The 21960-nt window shown below is 35.1% G+C and overlaps 2 protein-coding genes and 9 non-coding genes across 13 annotated transcripts in view; 6 read left to right on the top strand and 5 right to left on the bottom strand.

The window, feature by feature from the left end:
* Positions 1-257: 257 nt before the first annotated feature.
* Positions 258-331, bottom strand: Trnan-guu (transfer RNA asparagine (anticodon GUU)). Its single transcript has one exon. It is a non-coding gene; the product is annotated as a tRNA-Asn (tRNA).
* A 1123-nt stretch (positions 332-1454) lies between these two features.
* On the bottom strand, positions 1455-1573 carry LOC132903472 (5S ribosomal RNA). The gene has a single exon (XR_009657425.1). It is a non-coding gene; the product is annotated as a 5S ribosomal RNA (ribosomal RNA).
* A 208-nt stretch (positions 1574-1781) lies between these two features.
* On the top strand, positions 1782-1974 carry LOC132903468 (U2 spliceosomal RNA). The gene has a single exon (XR_009657421.1). It is a non-coding gene; the product is annotated as a U2 spliceosomal RNA (small nuclear RNA).
* Positions 1975-2924: 950 nt separating this feature from the next.
* LOC132903466 (U1 spliceosomal RNA) lies at positions 2925-3086 on the top strand. Its single transcript, XR_009657419.1, has one exon. It is a non-coding gene; the product is annotated as a U1 spliceosomal RNA (small nuclear RNA).
* Positions 3087-3426: 340 nt separating this feature from the next.
* On the top strand, positions 3427-3545 carry LOC132903474 (5S ribosomal RNA). Its single transcript, XR_009657427.1, has one exon. It is a non-coding gene; the product is annotated as a 5S ribosomal RNA (ribosomal RNA).
* Positions 3546-4045: 500 nt separating this feature from the next.
* Positions 4046-4238, bottom strand: LOC132903467 (U2 spliceosomal RNA). Its single transcript, XR_009657420.1, has one exon. It is a non-coding gene; the product is annotated as a U2 spliceosomal RNA (small nuclear RNA).
* Positions 4239-5618: 1380 nt separating this feature from the next.
* Positions 5619-5780, top strand: LOC132903465 (U1 spliceosomal RNA). Its single transcript, XR_009657418.1, has one exon. It is a non-coding gene; the product is annotated as a U1 spliceosomal RNA (small nuclear RNA).
* A 2581-nt stretch (positions 5781-8361) lies between these two features.
* On the top strand, positions 8362-8480 carry LOC132903464 (5S ribosomal RNA). Its single transcript, XR_009657417.1, has one exon. It is a non-coding gene; the product is annotated as a 5S ribosomal RNA (ribosomal RNA).
* A 216-nt stretch (positions 8481-8696) lies between these two features.
* LOC106138480 (growth arrest and DNA damage-inducible protein GADD45 alpha) lies at positions 8697-10687 on the bottom strand. The gene is made up of 3 exons (XM_013339637.2): positions 10403-10687; positions 9698-9914; positions 8697-9493 (listed from the first exon to the last, which is right to left on the bottom strand). The coding sequence occupies exons 1-3, from the start codon at positions 10462-10464 to the stop codon at positions 9275-9277; spliced, it is 498 nt and encodes a 165-aa protein (XP_013195091.1). The 5' UTR covers positions 10465-10687; the 3' UTR covers positions 8697-9274.
* Trnad-guc (transfer RNA aspartic acid (anticodon GUC)) lies at positions 10006-10077 on the bottom strand. Its single transcript has one exon. It is a non-coding gene; the product is annotated as a tRNA-Asp (tRNA).
* LOC106138479 (electron transfer flavoprotein beta subunit lysine methyltransferase) overlaps positions 10122-21960 on the top strand; it is a 33899-nt gene continuing 22060 nt past the window's right edge. Inside the window, exon 1 of one of the 3 annotated variants that reach the window (XM_060951864.1) lies at positions 10122-10314. The gene's annotated coding sequence lies outside the window, so the exon portion shown is untranslated. Of the gene's footprint in view, positions 10315-10707; positions 11103-21960 lie in introns of those variants that run through there. The other 2 variants (XM_060951865.1, XM_013339635.2) reach the window with 2 other exon arrangements.

The raw sequence follows: 21960 nt of genomic DNA, 5'->3' as shown, positions 1-21960 counted from the left end.
AAACTTTTACAGGAAAACCAGTAAAATATATCAGAATAAGCAGCGGAAATATAAAAAAACTGACATGACACTAAGAATTACATAGGACATTCAGTATTATAAAATTGACATTTATTTTCATACGAATTTAAAGACTTAATGCAAGTTTCTCACTTTTTATGATGATTTATGTCTAAAAATATCATTTGACGAAATAGCATGAACTAAGTAACTGTTTGCTAGTTTTTAAGAACAAAATAAAGAATTACCAAAAATTCCGCCCCCGGGTGGGCTCGAACCACCAACCTTTCGGTTAACAGCCGAACGCGCTAGCCGATTGCGCCACGGAGGCGATGGTAAGCGTGGTGAAATTTCGTAAGAAATTACGCAATAGATACGTTAACGTGGAATTAGATAATAACTTCAATATATGTATATATGTATTAATAGACGTAGGTATGTTAATCTTTTACAGCTAAAATAATTGCAGAAAAGTTGAGAGTGGATGTTAGGAAGAACTCATTTAAAATGCATTATTAAGTACCTATATTTCTATATTTGTTACTAGAGGCCGCCCGCGACTTTGTCTGCGTGGAAATCAATTACGAATCAATCTCGCGGGAACTCCGGGATAATAGCCTATATGGTATTCTGGGTCTTTAGCTACCTACACACCAAATTTAATCTTAATCGATTCAGTAGTTATTGCGTGAAAGAGTAACAAACATCCATACTGACATACTCACAAACTTTCGCCTATGTATTTCGTAAATAAAAGTACGAGAAAGCACAAACCTTTTGGGTAACTGCAGTTCCATTTTTATGTTGTTGTACATAAATAAAAGCAGTAGGTAAGTGCCATATACGCCAGGACCTAGCATGCCACAATCTCAAGGTAGCGCCATCATTGTGTAGTATGGTGAATTCGCGCCATCTACCTGCGACAAAGTACATTATCAAAATGAATGATTCCGGTAAATTTGGCTAGATGTCGCCCTGCAGATCACACAGAATAAATCATATTCCTTTAATTTGTGAGTAGTTGTGAAAATTCGTTTGAATACATACAAATAAACTGAATAAATAGCTACTACTATACTAACTATCCTATATCGTTTGTAATCCTTTCTACTCATATTATACATAAATCCGAAAATTTTGTAAGGATCGGTGTGCGTTTACTGTTCAAGCAAAATCTGAACGGATTTTATTGTATACGAGTAGAATATGAGAAACCTGAACCTGGAATAACAACACATAGGGTACCTACTTTCGATTCGGAAATTCTCACAGGAGCGAAGTCCCAGTGCGCAGCTAGTATACAATAAACTAATACATTTTAGTGTACGTCATGTAGCGGTCTTAACAGAAAATGGAAATTATACGCATCTACCTCCTTCTTCCTATGGAAAAAAATATAAATATTTGGTCTCAGTAAAGCGAGGAAAAATTGGAACTGTAAAAGTATTGCAAAAAGCCAACATCACGTGGTGTTCCCAGGCGGTCACCCATCCAAGTACTGACCACGCCCGACGTTGCTTAACTTCGGTGATCGGACGAGAACCGGTGTTTTCAACGTGGTATGGACGTTGGCGACAGAGGTTTTAATTTATACGATAACTTGGTGCACAAATAGCAAGACATTATAATAATATGAAAATACCATATTCTGATATAAAATTATTTGTCTGTAAAAGTTCATTTCCCGATAGATGTCGCCACCAATAAACAATGTATCGCAACTACGCGCAAGAGAGATATTTTGGCTGAGAATGACCTCGCCTCAGTCGCTCCCTTTGGTTATCGCTTCTCGGCCTTTTGGCTAAGATCAAAGTGTAGTATCTGTTCTTTTCAGCTTAATATCTGAAAGTTCCCCCACCGGGGGACCAGTATATTAAACTGATTTTTGTAAACCGACGGGATGTTCGGAGCTCGCTCCACTCCCGTCACGGGTCGGCCCGGCATTGCAGTGCCGCCGGGATCGGCCCATATTAACTCTTTGGAATACTCTTTATCGAAGAACATTTTGCTATTGATGGCTATGTTTATAAAGGAAGGAGTGGCCTACACCTAGATAATTAAAAGTCAAAAAATAGTAATGGATGAAAGAAAACGTTATGATTTTAATGGCTATGTTTATTACCTGTTTATTTACCTGTCACTATTTGAATCTCAATTCTATCATTTAGCCAAATAACTGAACGTGGCCTATCAGTCTTTTCAAGACTGTTGGCTCTGTCTAACCCGCAAGGGATATAGACGTGATAATATGTATGTATGTATGTTTATAAAGGAAGGAGTGGCCTGTGTGGCCTACACCTAGATAGTTAAAAGTAAAAAAATAGTAATGGATGAAAGAAAACGTTATGATTTTAATTAAATAAGAAAGAACCAATCATACAAGTCTGGCAAATAGGTGCTCACTCAAAGTTTTCGATTTTTTCCAAGCATGATCCCGCATGCTTGGAAAAAATCGAAAACAGACAATTTTACTCAGAACTTTGTTTGGACTTGCGTGGAAAGCTATTTTCAAAATTGTTGTATTTTCAAATTTTTCATCTATCTTCAAACGTTGCATGATTATAAGTTCCTAAACACCGTTCCTCGTCACGAAATTGTATTGTGTACTACATAAATAAACCGTCAAGGGTTTCCCGCTATTTGGCCATCTTCGACTTCAATTACAGCTTCGATCATAAACGATTCTGAAATTGCAATTTGAAGAGCCAGTTCAATTCAAATGCACGGGTAACCTTTTTTTGTCCTTCCCTACCTTCTAATTAATCGTGCCCAAAATTCTAGTGGAGAATTTAAGTGCTTTTTATTTTTGTTTGTAGTTTCACAGCACCACTACAGATGACGCTATTCTGTTTACTTGGTTTCTGATTCACGCTATGGAGATTTTTTAGCTGTGAATGACGACTCGGGCGGCGGGTTGACAAAGCATACTTACCTGGCGTAGGGGATACCGTGATCAAGAAGGCGGTTCCCCCAGGGCGAGGCCCTCCCATTGCACTGCGGTTGGGTTGACCCTTGCGATTATCCCTAATGTGGATAACTCGGACGCGTAATTTTTGGTAGTGGGGACTGCGTACGCGCCGTCCCCCTTTAAAACTTTGTATAGAACTTGAATAGAAAAACCTATGAACACCTACCTTATTTGATTCCATTAAAACAATCATGCCATGTCAATACTTAGAGTATTGTGACTATTCATTACGTTGCTCCTTTTAAGAGAAAAAGGGGGAAAAGTTTACTTACGATTTTGCTGCAACATCTGACGAGCGGATAATAATCTACGCTACAATTTTCTATTACAGGGACATCGACGGTAAAAGAAAAATAAATTATGACTCAGCACTAATTCATTGGAAAATTTAACACCCCTATCGCCCCCTTAAGGAGTGAAGAAATACAATAGTGATTCTCAATTTTAACACTTCTATTGCTAACGTCCATACCACGTTGAAAACACCGGTTCTCGTCCGATCACCGAAGTTAAGCAACGTCGGGCGTGGTCAGTACTTGGATGGGTGACCGCCTGGGAACACCACGTGATGTTGGCTTTTTGCCAGGGCGGAAAGTATTATTTTCCAATCAATACTTTTAAAGTTCCTTTTTATAGAAGTCGCAAGAGGTTTGTTTTCCCCTCAAGACAGAGACAGTTGAGCTTATTTGGCTTTTCTTCTCTAATAATTTTTTTTCGACTGAATCAATGTTTTTGCTTGTTTGCTATTATCAACTTTCAGCTATAACAAAATGTTTTTCAAACTATACTTATTCCGTGTGCTTTTTTAAATCGCTTAGTTTGATATATTCAACTGGGCTCGCTTCATTTTGGTCCGTACTGAATATTGTACATTATAGAAAAAGATTATTTGGAATTCATTGTATTAGCTAGAAATACATTTATTGAGCAATGACGTAGCAATTATATGCGCTACTTATATTAATTTTACTGGGCCTAGAGTAAGTAAGTGGAAAGTTGTTGTATTGTAGTTGAACCAATATACCTAAACGGAGACCCCTTTTACTATACTTTAAGGTTTGAAGTGTTTTCAAAGAGTTAATGTGGGCCGATCCCGGCGGCACTGCAATGCCGGGCCGACCCGTGACGGGAGTGGAGCGAGCCCCGAACATCCCGTCGGTTTACAAAAATCAGTTTAATATACTGGTCCCCCGGTGGGGGAACTTTCAGATATTAAGCTGAAAAGAACAGATACTACACTTTGATCTTAGCCAAAAGGCCGAGAAGCGATAACTTCAGGAAGCGGCTGAGGCGATGTCATTCTCAGCCAAAAAATCTCTCTAGCGAGTTGTTGCAATACGTTGTTTATTAGTGGCGACATCTATCGGAAATCTGACTATTGTGGACAAACAGTTTCATATCAGCTAAATGGCAAACAAAATCATAGAAATTAATGACAGAAATTGTCTATTTTTCAATTATATAGCTTTTCAAGTTTAATTTATTCCAAAAAAAACCATGCGTGCGATCATGTTGTGCATATAGTAGCGACATCTACCGCGTTTGAATTGAACTACAAGACTCCGCGAGTGTAAACTAGAAACCCACGCTACCTCGTTGGTAACAGTTAAAGAAACCCTAGAAGTAGGTAATTTACCAAAGCATGCTTTTTCTTTCTTTGCCAAAGATGCTTAACTTGAAACAATACTTATACATTTATTTATTCACAATGTTATTACCGAAATAGTTATTTAAGACTATATACAAAACTTCTAGTTCTGACTTTTTCCTTCTGTCTGAACTGAAATTTTTACAGATATATTTTCAGAATTCCTACCCGAAACCAGCGAGTTATAATATAATATATAATAATAATATATTTTTGCTATAAATACTTATTAAACAATAGTATTTTTTATTTATATATTTATGTACATCAAATAAAAAATTGAATTTAAACCAAAAATAAATTTAGTACAAGCTGCACTAATTATTTCAAGAGAAATTTCTTCCAGTAGGCCCACGACTGGAAATTTTTAGATAGGCATTGGTTTGTGTAAATTATTAATAAAATATAAACTTAATGATGATACTAAACATATCAAATTATAATAACAGATTCATTACATCATCTTTCTTGTATTTTGTTTACAGACAGGGGTATAAATGGCGGTATACATATTTTGACGTATCTGAAGACTGCTTCTTTGAACACCATTCCACATCAGTTTTAACCAAGCTCAGAGTTGGTTCAAGAGGTTAGTTCTCCTAAGGACAGCTGGGCTTATTGAGCTATTTTCTCTTATATAATTTTTGCGACTGTATCAATGTGGCGAAAATCTCATTTCTTTGCTTGTTAGCTTTTTTCAACTTTCAGCTATAAAAATGTGATTTTCATTGTGCTTTTTTAAATCGCTTAGTTTGATGAACTTGGCTGGCTTCGTTATTAATGTTTCAGAGCAAGTTCACAATCCCACCACCTATTGGAGAATCTGAGAACAATTTTACATTCTACAGTCTTCGTCATATAATGTAATTTACAACAGCGCTTTTTATTTTGTAGTTTCACAGCATCACCACAGATGACGCTATTCTGTTTACTCGGTTTCTGATTCACGCTATGGAGATTTTTTCGCTGTGAACGACGACTCGGGCGGCGGGTTGACAAAGCATACTTACCTGGCGTAGGGGATACCGTGATCAAGAAGGCGGTTCCCCCAGGGCGAGGCCCTCCCATTGCACTGCGGTTGGGTTGACCCTTGCGATTATCCCTAATGTGGATAACTCGGACGCGTAATTTTTGGTAGTGGGGACTGCGTACGCGCCGTCCCCCTCTTAAAATCTTGTATTTGTCATTAGCATATTTGCCCGTCTAATGATGTTTATCGATCATAGTATTTTGCTATTGAAGCACAGTACATACATACTTTAAATTAGTTCCATTACATTAATGAATTACATTTTGCTAGTGTAGTCTACTATATCTACTATTTATAATATAATTTAGTTATCGCCAATTTAATTCATTAACATTTTAAAATAAATAAGGTTTACCCGCCAAATAGTAAATTTGTCGCCAGATAATATAAAATCAACATACATACATACATACATAAAATCACGCCTCTTTCCCGGAGGGGTAGGCAGAGACTACCTCTTTCCACTTGCCACGATCTCTGCATACTTCTTTCGCTTCGTCCACATTCATAACTCTCTTCATACAAGCTCGGCGGTTTCGGGTACTTTTGACCTGACCCTTTACCAGGACGTCCTTAATTTGATCAAGATACGTTCGTCTAGGTCTTCCCACTCCGACCTTTCCCTCCACACTCTCCTTGTATATCTGCTTAGTCAACCTGCTTTCATTCATCCTCTCCACATGACCGAACCATCTTAACATACCCTTTTCTATTCCTGTAACTACATCTTCTTTCACATCACAACATTCCCTTATCACGCTGTTCCTTATCCTGTCACTCAATTTCACACCCATCATACTCCTTAACGCTCTCATTTCCACTGCATTTATTCTGCTTTCATGTTTCTTTTGCCATACCCAACTTTCACTCCCATACATTAATGTCGGGACCAACACGCCCCTGTGCACAGCCAGTCGAGCCTTTTTGGATAGTTTCTGACTGCTCATAAAGGCATGCAAAGCTCCATTCACCATGTTCCCCGCGTTCACTCTCCTTTCAATATCACTATCATACTTGCCATCTGATGTAAACTTTGATCCTAGATATACAAACTCTTTCACTTGCTCCACTTTTTCTCCTCCAATCAAAATATTACATGCTGTCATTTCTTTCTCCATTTCAAAAACCAGTGTTTTAGTTTTACTTACGTTCACTTTCATTCCTTTCTCTTTCCTTTTTTTTTTTTTTATAAAATCAATTCTACAAATAATCATCTGAAATCGTCGGGCTATGTTATCAAGTCCCTAATACATTATTTTTGAATTGATATTAGGTTATAGAGCTTTGTGTCTTTATGATGGAATTGATATTCAAATAGGGACAGGTTGCTATCCGATCGCCTAAAAGAATAATCTCAAGTTTATAAGCCTATACCTTAGAATACTTACATAATAAAAGATGTCAAAAACTTTTCTGACAAGAAAACAGTCCACTTTTGCAAATAACATATTTCATAACGTTTTGAATATGTGTTCACACGAGGATATTATGTCAGTAACATAAAAGTATAGATACGCCAAAATATGATCTCTCAAACATCGTAGCTGTTATAATTCTAATTCATTTATTCTTTTAAAATATGTATATACCAGGATGGTCACTTAATATAAGACGTCAAACATCCTTTGCCAGCTGAGGCGTAGGAAATAATAATAATATTTCGAGGTGCATTATTTTGGGAGTGTCATGTAGAAAATTTGCGAATAGCAAAGACTATGATAGGGGCCATACACGTCTCTAGTACATACATACATAAAATCACGCCTCTTTCCCCGGGAAAGAGAGGGTAGGCGATAGTAGTAGTAGTAGAGTAGAGAGTAGAGGAAGAGGTAGGCAGAGACTACCTCTTTCCACGTGCCACGATCTCTGCATACTTCCTTCGCTTCATGATTTTTAGGTATACATACAGTGCCCGTGGTGTGCCGTGTGGTTTCTGGCACCAATACAAAACAGAATAGGACCGCTCCATCTCTTTCGCATGTATGTCGTAAAAGGCGACTAAGGGATAGGCTTACAAATTTGAGAAATTTATTTTAGGCGACGGGCTAGCAACCTGCCCCTAGGTGAATCTCAATTCTATCATTAAGCCAAATAGCTGAACGTGGTCGATCAGTCTTTTCAAGAATGATGGCTCTGTGTACCCCACAAGGGATACAGACGTGACCATATCTATGTATGTATGTATACAGTGCCCAGGCCGAAATTGGGCCAAACGCCTAAAGGAGAGTAAAGACGCCCAGCCTTGCAACTTGCAATAAAATGTTTGTACAAATAATGTTGGTAGGTACCTACATACTTATGTCAACTACTTTATAAAATGAAATAAGCAAATATTTAATAAGTATTTAATTTTCAAAAGATTAACTATTAAGTAGATCTTAAAAAATGCCAAAGTACATATTTTACTTTTGTTTGTTGTCTCTTCACGCGTTATGTCCTAAACCAATCTTCTTGAAATTTTCGTACCTATAGTATAGGTTTAAGTTTTAATGACTCCGGAAAAGGACATAGGGTAAAATGCTGCCTGTATTTTTATAATTAAGAAATTCAAATAAAGCTTATACGTAAAGTAGCTGTATGTAAATTTTTTTTCAGATTTCTTTTAATTTGATACCTTAAATTAACTTACAAATTGTAGGCCAGAAATATTGCGTTTTTCGTTGTTTTCCGTTCTTTTATTTGTATAATTTGATTCCTTAATTCAAAGATCCTCTCGCCAACGTCCATACCACGTTGAAAACACTGGTTCTCGTCCGATTACCGAAGTTAAGCAACGTCGGGCGCGGTCAGTACTTGGATGGGTGACCGCCTAGGAACACCACGTGATGTTGGCTTTTTGTAATTCGTTTTATTTTTTTTTAACTCGCTGGTAATCTTGCTTTTTCTGCACACTCATCATTACAGTACCCTAATTTTGTAATATATGTAGGGTAGGTATATAAATATATATAGTATATAGTATATAAATATACCTACTACAGAGGTAATGGAATAATTATAGTGCAAGTAAAAAAACCTTAATTTTTTATAACAAATAATTTATTAGATAAATTTTTTCTATAATTTCTTACTTTTAACATTAGAAAAGGTATAAAATCTTAGTTCAAATCTCCCGTGCTCTTCTTATAAGTATACAAATCAATTTATAAAAGAGGTTTCTCTAATTCTTACGAAGGACCAAAACGCTTACTGAGCAAAATCTACTTAACAATTTTTTTATAAGAAGACATTATAATTAACATTTTGTACTTTTGCAAACTGTACGTACAAGCACAATCTCCTGACACTATCTACTCTGAAATATTATATGTACTTTGAAAATTTCTAACAAGAATCAAGAAAGTTGAACAATTTACTGGGAACGACCAACTTTACTGGGAAAAGGTCTAGTGAATTTTCATAAATTTCATTCAAAATATTCCAAATTTCGTATTATACAACATCAAATATGTAAAAGAACCTCTACAAATCACAACTCACAAAATGTCCATAAATCCATCGAGGATTTAACACTATGAACACTAGATGGCGTTGTACGCCGAAGCCGCTCCGAAATTGGGTGCTTCTCAGCATGTCGATGCGAAATGCAAAACTTTAATCAATATCAATAAATTATTCTTCAAATAATTCACTTCTCGGGCAACTTGACGACTGGGGGTTGAGGATAATGCCAGTTCAACTCGCAATGTTCAATCAAATCTTGTTCGGCTTGTGACAGAATGGAAAGATCAATCTCTTGACTGTCCATAAACGGGTCTGTGTAAGGATAATGTACTAAAACGCAGCTGTAGTCAGACGATGTGCAACGATCTCCGATCAAAGACTTCATTTTGTTTTGAGAATCGACCTGTGAACAAGGAAAATGTCGTAATTAGTACAAGTATGTAATAAACATTTATTATTTGAGTTCTAAGTTAAAAACAAAATTAAAATTACGTTTCAAGTGCTTCGAATATGAAAATAAAGAGAGCCCTGTTAAACTGTGTGCAAAATCATAATTATAATTGGACATAAGTAAAAAAAAACAAGGAATCCCTTGTAAAATATTTACCTTGATGACGTAAATGTCGTTTTCCGTGCAAAATGCTTGCAGCAGGACCTCTTGCATGTGCGTGGCGCTGTCACCAGGTGGCGCCTCTGCAGTAACGCAGAAAAGGGCGCCATCACTATTCTTTGATAAATACTGGATGGCGGGAAGCAGGCCGATGGTTAACCTCTTCTCGATGCATGCTCTACGCAGCACCGTTTTTAGGCATAGGCCTATAGGGCTGTAAAAAAAGAAAAAATATAGATGAATTAACCATTCTCTAAAAAACAAAAAGAGTATTAATTAAAAATTCGCTAAAATAAAGAGTAGTCCTCCCCGGCGGGGAATCGAACCCCGGTCTCCCGCGTGACAGGCGGGGATACTTACCACTATACTACCGAGGATTGTGGCGAGGGCGGTAAAATTCCTTAGTAGGTTATGAGGACATTGAACTTGGTAGTCTGGTTTGCCGGACTGTGATTTTTTTTTTCCATTTGGTGTTTGATTTGGTATATTTAGCACGCAACGTTAGAAGAATTCTTATTTGATAAGATTTTTAAGAAGTTTTTGTGATTTAATTTAAATTTATCTTATTTAATTTTAAAAGTGTTATTTCAGAATCAAGCGCAACTAAATTTCATGTAAGTAATTATTTAAATTTGCTTAACTTAAACTTTCTAGGTATGTACTTATAAGAATCCGATATATAAAATTGAAAATGATAATTACCATTTAGCCGCAACTCCACTGAAAGTCTCCATTTTCACGGGCACTACAGAATCTTTGTACATTTTGTTTGATATGTTGATGCTCTTCAGGTTATAATTTTCACAAATTTTGGAAACTTTCCACGATTTGTGTGTAATTGTCACTGGTTTCACGATCACTTATCACAATATTATTATGCAATCCAAGTCGCGTGCCAGCGGGTTCACTCGTAACTATGTCACAATAATTTCACAAGTTCGCGAGCGCAAGTAGCGTGTGGTCGCTTCGAGAGTTTAGCGAGAAGTGTTTAACGTGTGACGCGCTCGACGTATTTATGCAATTTCACACATACAAAGGGACTTATCAATGTGTGTGTGGCGCCTGAACCAGCGACGCGTGGTTTCCTCGGAATTCCTCACACACATTGACTAAGATAACTTTATTAATGTGTGCGTTGGGCATTTTTGCGTCCGCACAGGTCTCAACGTGCTCGTCTGACCGCCATTTTCATTGAACCTTCCCTGTCCCCCGCGCAAAGTTGAATCAAGGCGATACAGGGGGTTTTACTAGTAACTTGGGAGCTTAGTATGTTTGTTTAACGTGTGTGCTTCGGAAATCCCGCTAGCTTGGGTTTTTAGCGGAGGAAACGGTTGCAGGAATTCTCAAATTGGGTTAACTTGATCGGATAAAGCAATGGTTATTTTGCTGGATTTGTAATTAGGTAAGTACCATGATACTTTCTCTTATAACGATCTAGTTAGTATCCACTATAACCTTATCTTACTTTTAAGGTGATAATAGTTAGTGTTACCACTGCTATCATGCAATACAATAATCAGTATGCGTTACAGATTAGCAGATAACAGTTCCAGTAACTAATATCGATTATAACTGATACTTATGACTATGTGATTTCTGATAATATCAGAATTATTAAAAGTTGATAATGTCAAATCATACAGTCACTGTGTTATGTTCTTAGAAGTACATAAGAGGAAAGTCTGTCACGGAAACTACTCGTAATCAAAATGCTTTGCCTCAAATTTCGTAATGACACTGGGTCTAAACTTTTAATTCTTGTAAACGATACTATAAAATTCAAGGTGATGATCTTTGAACCAAGTCCAGGGTCCGGGTACTTTTACTTAACCAATGCTGACAAGGCATATTTGTATCAACTTTTGGATATTATACCTAGGTATTGTAGGAATGTATTATTTTCATTATCTACTCTACCCGTGTAATTAACAAAAGTCATAGAAAGATGCATGAAAGTAATTATTTAAAAATTATTGCTCTTAATATAATGCAAGTCAACTCATGTCATAAGGAAGGCCTTCTCTGCCAGTAGAACCTTTAGAAATATTTGTTACTCGATCCACAGCACTAGTCAAAAGGTTTAGTCCGAAGTGGTGGCGAATTCGGCTATGAAGATCACTTTGCATTGCGCTAAAAATAGGCCACTCGGAAAACACACGCTAAACAGAAACATTAATAGACTCTAAATAGACACGCGTCAATGTAAACTGAATTCTCCAAACTGCTACAAGACCAAATTTGTCTCGTCTTGGACCAAGATGGCCGTGTTTTTCAGGAGATTAAAATAAAACATGATTGTGACAATATTATTGAATAACAAAGATGTATCCAGATCAAAAGAATTCAGAAATCGAATAAAGTTCTTATATATATATATGAAATAACGCAAAACAACAGAAAAGAAATTAAGTGCCGTGTGGTTCCCGGCCCCAATAAAGAAAATAATATAAGACGACTCCATTTCGTTCCCATGGATGTCGTAAAAGGCGACTGAGGTATAGGCTTATAAACTTGGGATTCTTCTTTTAGGCGATGGGCTAGCAACCTGTCACTATTTGAATCTCAATTCCATCATAAAGCCAAACAGCTGAACGTGGCCTACCAGTCTTTTCAAGACTGTTGGCTCTGTCTACCCCGCAAGGGATATAGACGTGATTATATGTATGTAAGAAATTAAGCATAAAGAATGGCGAATCTACATACTTATTAATTTACTTATACATCACGCTGAGATGCATGGCAGCTATTAAAATACGATTAGATTACTATGTAAAGTCGCAGTTGATAAGGAATAATCAACTCGTGCCTAATGTATGTTGAATTTGATAGAGAATGACTTGACATGAATGCTGACCCTATGATAATGATAATCTGATAGTGGTACTCAGGAAAATTATGGATTATTTCTTGACATAATTGTTGACAAGGGCAAGCAAAAGCATGAATGAGTCGAAGGCGGAAAATTAGTCTTTCGGGGTTTTAAATGTTTATACAAAGACGACATAAATATAAAAATAAGGCTAGATATTTGGCTGAGCATGGCTGAAAGAAAAGAAGAAGAATTACGATAAAAAATATAAAAAAAACTAGGAAAAATGATATTGATAGCAACAACAATTTCCATATGCAAAACAAACGAAGCACCCAAAAACCCGATTAAGGAAAATCTAAGAAATCCATTGATAATGACCAAACTAATAATTCCGAACTTCCTACGAGTATATTCTGAAGAATCTTCGTCTCGAAGTCATTAATATTTATGACTACGTGATTTTGGGCGTGTTCCGCCAGTGCAGCCTATTACCTGAGTCTGATGATTATGACCTGTGTGACCTAAATCCTAAGAAAGACATCGCCCCCATTAACATATCGATATTATTTGACACTGATGAAGTCGTTACTACGATGTCATTTTGTGTAGTAGCACGAAGTTATATATTTTATAGTTATATTGAAACTTATTCTGATGCATTTTCTTTACTGATTTGTGGAAAGGGATCAACGTGAATCAAGAAGTTAGGGAAAGTATTTTTGACATTTGAGTGAATCATTTTGAAGCTTATATATTGTTAGATACATTTTATAACCTCAGATAGGATATAACACGTAAGTAAGGCTATAATCTTTTCATATTATTAAATCCTTAAAAGAAAATTCCTATTATAACATTTGATGCCATTTGACGTAATTATAACATTTTATTATATTATTCTTTTAAGGATATATTTTTATATATCCTTAAAAGAATAATTCTTATAAAGAATATCTATTATTGCGCATAACAGTCTTGAAATTCTTCATATTTCATCATTTACGTCACAACTTGTAAATACTTATACAGTATGATAACAATGGAAATTATCACAGAAATAGCAAGACTTGACATTGATTTATCCGTTCTTACATAAGGAGGGATTTTGATTTGATTAGTTGAATAACTTGTAAACGTTAGTTCTTCGGCAGATCATCGACTCGATAAACGTTTTCCATTTGATGAAAAATACCGGAGCGGACCTTAAACTCTTGTATTGTCTTCTTGATGTCTCTTCTGCGCAGCCAATTGAGCCTTGTGGGGTAGACAAAGCCAGCAGTCTTCAAAGATTGATAGGCCACGTTCAGCTGTTAGGCTTAATGATAGAATCTAGATCAAATAGTGACAGGTTGTGATTTTGTTGCCCATCGCATAAAAGAAGAATCCCAAGTTTATAAGCCTATCCTTTTACTAAATCATCTTCAGAAATGTTCTCTGTTTAACCGACTTCTAAAAAGGAGGTTCTCAATTCAACCGTATTTCACTATCTTTTTTAATAGTATTTATAATTGTTACACCTAATTAAGAAGAGTTTCGTCGAATAGTGGTCGGTGGAACAGCACGATTGTCTTATATGCAAAATATTAAACTAAAAATACTTGCGATCATCACATGGAAAGTATGAAGTTGTAAAATTACCATTTCATTTGTCTTAAAAATAATCAAATTTCACAACAGGACAGCCTCTTGTTATACAAAGATAAATTGTACTCTCAGGAATAAAAATAAAAATCAGACGTATCCTATCTTGTTGCGATGCTTAGCAATGAAAAGAGTTCAGACTTTTGACCCTAATAAATGTAATGGAATATTGACAAGACGAGATAAAGATTCCCTGTAATTTAGTTAATTTAGGGAAACTGAACGGTCACATTGTTTTAAACTGTATTATTATCTTTGCTTATTAGCTATTTCTTGTTTGTCTCGGCCTTACCGGGTAATATCAGTTGGCATAATGTTTTGTTCATATTAACTGGTATTGAATTTTGTTATTTGTTTATCCGTGTGGGATTTACGTCAAAATAATTTTGTCAATGTATTCAAAGAAATGTTATTGATGAAATAAACGAATACATTCATTTGCAAACGAAGATTTCTTAATTTTTTGGGATAAAGTAATGTTATTGGAGAAACAAAGAAGTGGTGCCGATACATCTATACTTAATATTATTAAGCTGAAGAGTTTGTTTGTTTGAACGCGCTTATCTCAGGAACTACCGGTTCGAAATTGAAAAATTATTTTTGTGTTGAATAGACCATATATCGAGAAATGCTTTAGGCTATATAACATTATGCTGCAACTATTAGGAGCGAAGAAATAATGGAAAATGTGAAAAAATATTTTTCCTTAAGGCCTTAACGATCCCCAAAATAACTATTCCACGCGGACGAAGTCGCGGGCACAGCTAGTTTAATTATACTTTCTGTTCTTTTTTTTTGATGAAGCTTATGTCTAAATTCAGATAATTGAAATTATTATACATTTTATGAGTATTCATGATTTCTTTTTAATGTAGACAATTTGCATTCGGTCACAATTTGTAAATTGACGTCCGGTGAAAATTCAGCAGTGTAGTTTGTTCCGCTGCTTCTTCTGCGCATGCGCTTTGGAAGCGGTAGTAGATACATATAATGAGATTTAGATAAGTTATGCGACGTCAATAAATGATACCTTTTATCCAATTTTGAAAATAAATTTATTCTATTCTGTTCTTTTCTGAGTAAGTAGCTGTAAAATAAAACAATAGAAACTTTCATAAGGTCACACATTAAAATTAATAAATAAATATATACGGGACAAATTACACAGATTGAGTTAGCCCCGAAGTAAGTTCGGCACTTGTGTTACGAGATACTTACTCAACGATACTATATTTTATAATTTATATAACATTAAAAGTTAATTAATACGTACCTACTTAAAATTGTATTCATAAAATTGAAATTCCGATAAAAATTACGACTACACACGGCCTTCACATTCTCGATTATCAATCAATTATTTCTATTGACATAATGTCTGTATGTGGTGACGAAGGGGGGATGATTCACAAGGTCAAGGTCACTGGGCCAAAAGTTCAAAGTTCAGGAAGTAATAAAATTTTCAATTCCCAAAGTTAATATTGGTTTTGTAAGTGGTAGATCCCCTTTTTCGAAAGTGAAGAGCTTTTCAATGATTTCTAATAGAATTTACTTTAATTAACTTATATCGTTATCATATATTGTATCTCTTAACTGTTTGCATTTTTCTTATATGGTCTTAGTATGTACACTGTTTTTGAATTTGTAGTGTAGATCGTAACCTTATAATTTTACTATTATGTATATTTTTACTACAATTTGTTATGTGTATTTAAATAAATAAAAATAAAACATCAAATTAAAAAAAAATAGCACAATAATTTATGTAAATCTCAAAAGTAAATTAGGAATTTAATATGTAGTACTTACATATTTTATAAGTACTTTATTATTATAATATTTCTAAAAGACACATAACCACTTCACTTTTTTGTGTATTATCTGTATATTACCCGATTTTTTTCAGAATTTTGACATTTTTACTCGTACAACTCCATTTTACATTTTGGCGAATTTTCGAAATAATTTCTATACTGCTATTACTATCCTCCTTCCTATATGAGAAGGATCAGCCTTTCCATATTGATCCAATTTCTGTGTAATCTTAACCAGGTCAGGGTCAAAAACGATTTGAGTTCGTGGAACTTTGTTTCTCGAAACTCGATTAATTCGTATAAATATTGTTGCCTTAACGAATTACTAATAATTCTACTTTGTTTTGTCGTTTTTTAAAGTAATTTTACAGGTTTTATTCAGTTTAGAGGAAGATTTCGTAATATTATTTAGTATATTATCTAATCTCCAAAAATATATATTGCTTTATTTTGACACAACAATGCGCAATACTTTTTGAAGTGAAGATTAATTTTCGGTTAAAAAAATTTAAACTTTAAATTTCGTCTTACCAAGTACAACGTGCTATCTAATACCGTATCCGATGAGAATTTAGAGTAATCCTCTCAATTATCCTACTCTACCTAAGAACTGTACAAAAAATTTCCTATTTTCGCCTAAAAATTCATTTTCTCTTTTGTCTTTTATTCAAAAATTCAATTTCCACTATGTCCTCAACTAAGAAAGATTTTTCTAAACAAATACCTATGTTTACAAATCAAATTCTCTAGACAAGTAATCCAGTCTACATAGCACTGCAGAAGTGTCCTTGACTCCATGGCCTTCGTCGGTGGTTCGGGTTGAACGCCTGGGGCCGTCAGGGAGGTTCATTCGCCTGAACGTGATGGTACAGAATCTTATTAAATCAATGAGGACACTGACTGAAAGATTGACTGACATATCAGCATACAGACCTTGCACATTGCACATACTGAACCGGTCTAGATTTGAAATTTGGTTTACAAGCCAAATATAAGGGACCAACAGGTCCATGTGGTCTAGTGGTGCACTAAGATAGCATTTTCAATGAAGGAATGGAAATTGAGGAGATTATTCGCATAACGTGAACGGCGCCGTCTAGTAACTTCGTAAACTCGTTTGAAATGTGACTGCAGTACTCAGAAACGAGAGGAAAGTTTGCTAGTTACAATAACAAAACCTATGGCTTCCCACGTGGATGTTGGGAAGAAAAGAAACATTTCAGATGATTGTTAGCGTCAACAATTTCGAAATCCATACGCGATTTTAACTGCAATAAAGATTAACGGATAATGCACATTGCAGCAAATAAACAGCTGTACAAAAGTTGTCTAACCGAATGGCGGCACCCCTTTTGTGGCGGTTAAATCGTTAACTATATATCTACTGTGATTATTTTTTAAGTTTTTACGCAAACTGTGGTTTGGTTAGTTAGGTACTTATATTTCCTATTGAAATCCTTTTCACTTCGAAATAACTAAAATCACAATGATTTATTCAAGATTTTTGCCCATTCTAGTTCAGCACTAACATCTTTTTGGACGAACCATACAACTCTCTAAATAAATCTAATCTAAATCCAATAACTGTTTTGTTATTTGATATATTTATTTTTATGTGCAATAAAGTGTTTACAAACAAACAAATAAATAATTTCTAATGCTATGAAACCACATTTAGTACGTCTATGGATTGGTTACATAAATTAGTTTATTCCCACAGAAAACCACAAGTTCTTATAAAATCAATACTATCCCGCGAACTAACGCGATTAACTGTTGAACAATGTTTCTCTGAAGTTATGTAGGCGATGGTCTGATCGGCCAGGAGACCTTGACATTACTCATACCAAGAACCTGATCGATATGAGAGGTTAAACACCCGTTTACTTACACAGTACACACCCCTTCCGTGAATCAGACATGTAAACATTGATATTGGGAGTAATGAGCTGCCAAGTGCTATATGTTAAACATCGTCTGTTAAACCCTGGTCAGTTAATGAGTCAATGCCCTATATCAGTTCAGTCTCTTTGTTGTTATAATAATCAGACGGAATCACATCAATGCGATAATCGGATGATCGGATGTCGTAAAAGGCGACTAAGGGATAGGCTTATACACTTTTGATTCTTCTTTTAGGCGATGGGCTAGCAATCTGTCACTATTTGAATCTCAATTCTATCATCAAACCAAAAAGCTGAACGTGGCCTATCAGTCTTCAAGACTGTTGGCTCTGTCTACCCCGCAAGGAATATAGACGTGAATATATGTATGTATGTGTACAAATATTTATTGCTAGTTCGAGATTTTCCTCTCGCATCAATACACGATTTGACCCTCAAATATAACTTTAATTACTAGACAGACGACAAATAATGTCAAACACCTCTATGTCGCATGAAAATCTCGTGCTTTTATCTCTTATCTGTAATTTTATCATCTTATCTATACGTGCCCCAACAGGCGCCTGAGATATATATGTGAATATTAGATATATATATGTGATTGGATGATATTTTTTGCGTGCCTTTTATGTTCATGTTGTGCAATAAATTCTGGCTCCTCATATTTGGTTGCTTTCAATTCTATCACTGCACTTGTGTCTAGGTTGATACCATTAGGATTTAAATGCAGATCATCTAACTGATTTAAAAGTTTAAGAATACAGACTACTTTGTCATTTCTATTAAGTAAGCATTGCGTCTATTTTTTTATGGTACTTTATTCACCCCTTAATAAAAAGCTACATATGTAATTTTTTTGAGCAAACAATCGACATCTTAAAATTGTTTTATTAGTTACTATTAATTATTATACATATCTCGTCTTTAACCTTTACTTCGTTCGTGGATATCGTAAGAGGCCACTAAAAGATAGGCTTATAAACTTGGGATTCTTATTTTAGGCGATGGGCTAGCAACCTGTCGCTATTTGAATCTCAATTCTATCTTAAAGCCAAACAGCTAAACGTGGCCTGTTAGTCTCTTCGGGATTGTTGGCTCTGTCTACCTCGCGAGGTAGATATTTGATGTTGATAGATCCACGCAAAACGACCGTCGTTCGAATAAGTCAAAGCCCTTTAAGATTAGATGTGTAAACAGTATTAAATATATCTCATGTCATTAACATATGTTTGCATACACGAAGGATAATGTTCCCACATGTTTGCCCACATCTGGAGTTTGACGTGATCAAGCTCATGACGCACTTACTTTTTTTATGCAAGATCATATTTACTATATCCTTTGTATTGAGATTTATAAAAAAAACGTATATTTAAGTTTGATGGAAGAACATATTTACATTATTCTTTGTATTTGAGGTGCATAAAAAACATACCATAAAGCAAATTGAAACTCTATCATTATTACTGATCTTTCTAACTGAAGATAACATTATGTGTATCCTTTTGACAATGGAATGTAGGTAGATCTCTATTTTTTTTTTAATATTTGTGTATACGATCATATCTTTTTACTTATTTTACTTTCCAACTTTCGTATTTACATTTTTCTGTGTTGAGTTTTCCATGCCTAATTCTTTATTATTTCAATATAAAATTGAAGAGCTTTCCACCTCAATCTGCCTGATGAGGTGAATATTTGTTTGACCAGTAATGCCTATTCTATTGCCTTGATAGTTTTAATCCTACAGGTGCTTGGCAACAAAAGCGACCCTAGTCACCATCGTGATGACTTCACCCTAGTTTCAAGGGCAACCGCGGTTATCGAATGAACTTTGTTGTAAACTTTCAGGGTTAAGGTTACGCATTTTGCGGCTTTTTCTCTAATCGAGGTCGCTATAAAAAATGTCGGTAGAATGGAAGAGAAACGAATCTTAAGAAAAGAAATTAATCTTATTTCAGGTGCAGTCATGCTCTGGGTCTTTATTCAGGCATAATTTGTAGATCGTTGTTCAAATTTTGTTTATATAATAAAAATACGCAAAAATTTATGGCGCCCAGTATGGACCCCTTGCATAGCCCTAGAGACTACAAAAACAGCTTTTACCCAGGGATGTTACAAAGACATAACTTCTTCATATGATGTCGTCTTATTTTGAGTGCTCTTGGAATCATCGCTCGGAACTGATGTAGACTACGCTGGGATCTCCTTCAAATTGACTGCCATATCAACGGAGAACCCAAACAACTAGGCCTAGAGATTTTAATGTAATGAGTATATCCCGAAATTTTCGCGAGAAAGCAAATTAAGGCGTATTTTTGTTTACGTTCCCGAGAAAGCAATTTTTATGATGCATAATTTTTTGATAGACTGTAACATTCTTTGTCGTTGTGTTTGTAGATTACCGGGTTAGTCTGCGATTTGTAATGTTTGTGATTCATATATCTTTATCTCGACGTGCACCTATCGTACAACAAAAAGTCCCACTCGACACATCCTGCTTAAAGATAATATCTCAAAGGATTTCCCTTAGGGATTCCCAGTTCAGTTATTTATAGAAAAGAACTAATTGATGGAATCAAGCTTTACAGCACTGAATTTTATTTTGTTAAAGTTCTTTTGATTCTATCATAATCTATTTTTCCGAATTTAAAATTTTTATCATTCAATTCGAAAAGCAGATTGGTGTAGCAAGTACATACCATAACCCTGTTCCCAAAATTTTCTCAAACCATGTAAAGTATACATGTTGAGTTTAGAAGTAATTCTCAGCTGGATACTACAGAAGTACACAACGCCGAACGGTTTTGTCTGTCAGAATCACAGACATTTCAGAAGAATGAAAAGAATATGGGTCGTTATGTGTACCGTCGAAGGCAGATAATACTAACCACCTCTCGATATAAAACAACACCATAAAGAGGTAATATCTATCCCCGACTGTAGTTAATTAAATTTGAGAATTAAAGTACATTATTGTAATTTTCTCCCGCCATTAATCCCGGTACATCTTCTCCCTGACAACGAGCAAAAATCTTGGACTACTCGTACCATAGTCATTATTTAACACTAGCTGTGCCCGCGACTTCTTTCGCGTGGAATAGTTATATTGAGCATCATTAAAGCCCGCATGGATGAATAATTTTCCCCGATTTTTTTCACATTATTTATTATTTCTTCGCTCATAATAGTTGCAGCGTAATGTTATATAGTCTAAATCCTTCATCGATTAATGGTCTATTCAACACAAATATTATTTTTGAATTCGAACCGAGATTAGCGCGTTCAAACAAACAAACTCTTCAGCTTTATAATATTAGTATAGATTTTCATACGTCAAGTAACACATGAGTTTTAGCGTACGTTATCCATAGTACCCATACGCCAATTGTAAGTTGTAACTAGCTATGAAATTACTTGTGGCTAACAAACGCTAATTATTACATTAGACTGCTAATTTATGACTAAAATTTTAATGTTCATTAGCATGTGATGCTATTTACAATATGACTATATATTGGTTTTAAGGACCACACTCTTCTACGTCGAATCATCATGAATTCATCACTGATCGTAGTAGATCATTTTGGTTGTAAGAGTTCTGAGTCTTACAAGCAAACTCGAAATGTAGAATTAAAGTAAGTGCAAGTCAATGAGTATATTTCTTATGGAGATGGAGCCGAAAACCACACGGCACCAATAGAAAAATGTCAAGTTTTATGTATTTGTAATAATAATGTAATGTCTACTTAATAATATTATGTCATTATATGGGTCATGTAACCTGAAATATTAATTAATTTATCTCATAGTTAGCTTTGAAAATACCACCTCAAAAATATTTAGATTGTTATGTAATTTTAAAATTAACAAAGATAAATGTCAATCAATCACTGAAACTTCAAATCATCTCCGGTGAATGGGTTATCCATGTTTTTTTTTTTCATCAAGATGACAAGCCATTCAAAATCAATCCAAGTTACGGATGTCGAAGGTGGTGGAAAAACCATTTCATGGCTTGTTTTCGTGTTGCCAATAACGTTATTTTTAAGAATAGGTACCTACATTATTCCAAAACGGAGCTAGGAA

This window comes from Amyelois transitella, chromosome 26 (assembly GCF_032362555.1).
Source record: "Amyelois transitella isolate CPQ chromosome 26, ilAmyTran1.1, whole genome shotgun sequence".
Lineage (NCBI taxonomy): Eukaryota > Metazoa > Arthropoda > Insecta > Lepidoptera > Pyralidae > Amyelois > Amyelois transitella.
Note: the sequence above shows the minus strand (reverse complement) of the source record. Positions and strands in the feature narration are given on the sequence as shown.

Excerpts from the sequence above, each read along its gene's own strand:
- LOC106138480 (XM_013339637.2), bottom strand. The coding sequence starts at position 10,464 with ATGTACAAAGATTCTGTAGTGCCCGTGAAAATGGAGACTTTCAGTGGA. Across the intron at positions 9,915-10,402 it reads AGTGGAGTTGCGGCTAAATG|CCCTATAGGCCTATGCCTAA; the intron begins GTAATTATCATT and ends CTTTTTTTACAG. Across the intron at positions 9,494-9,697 it reads ACGACATTTACGTCATCAAG|GTCGATTCTCAAAACAAAAT; the intron begins GTAAATATTTTA and ends CCTTGTTCACAG.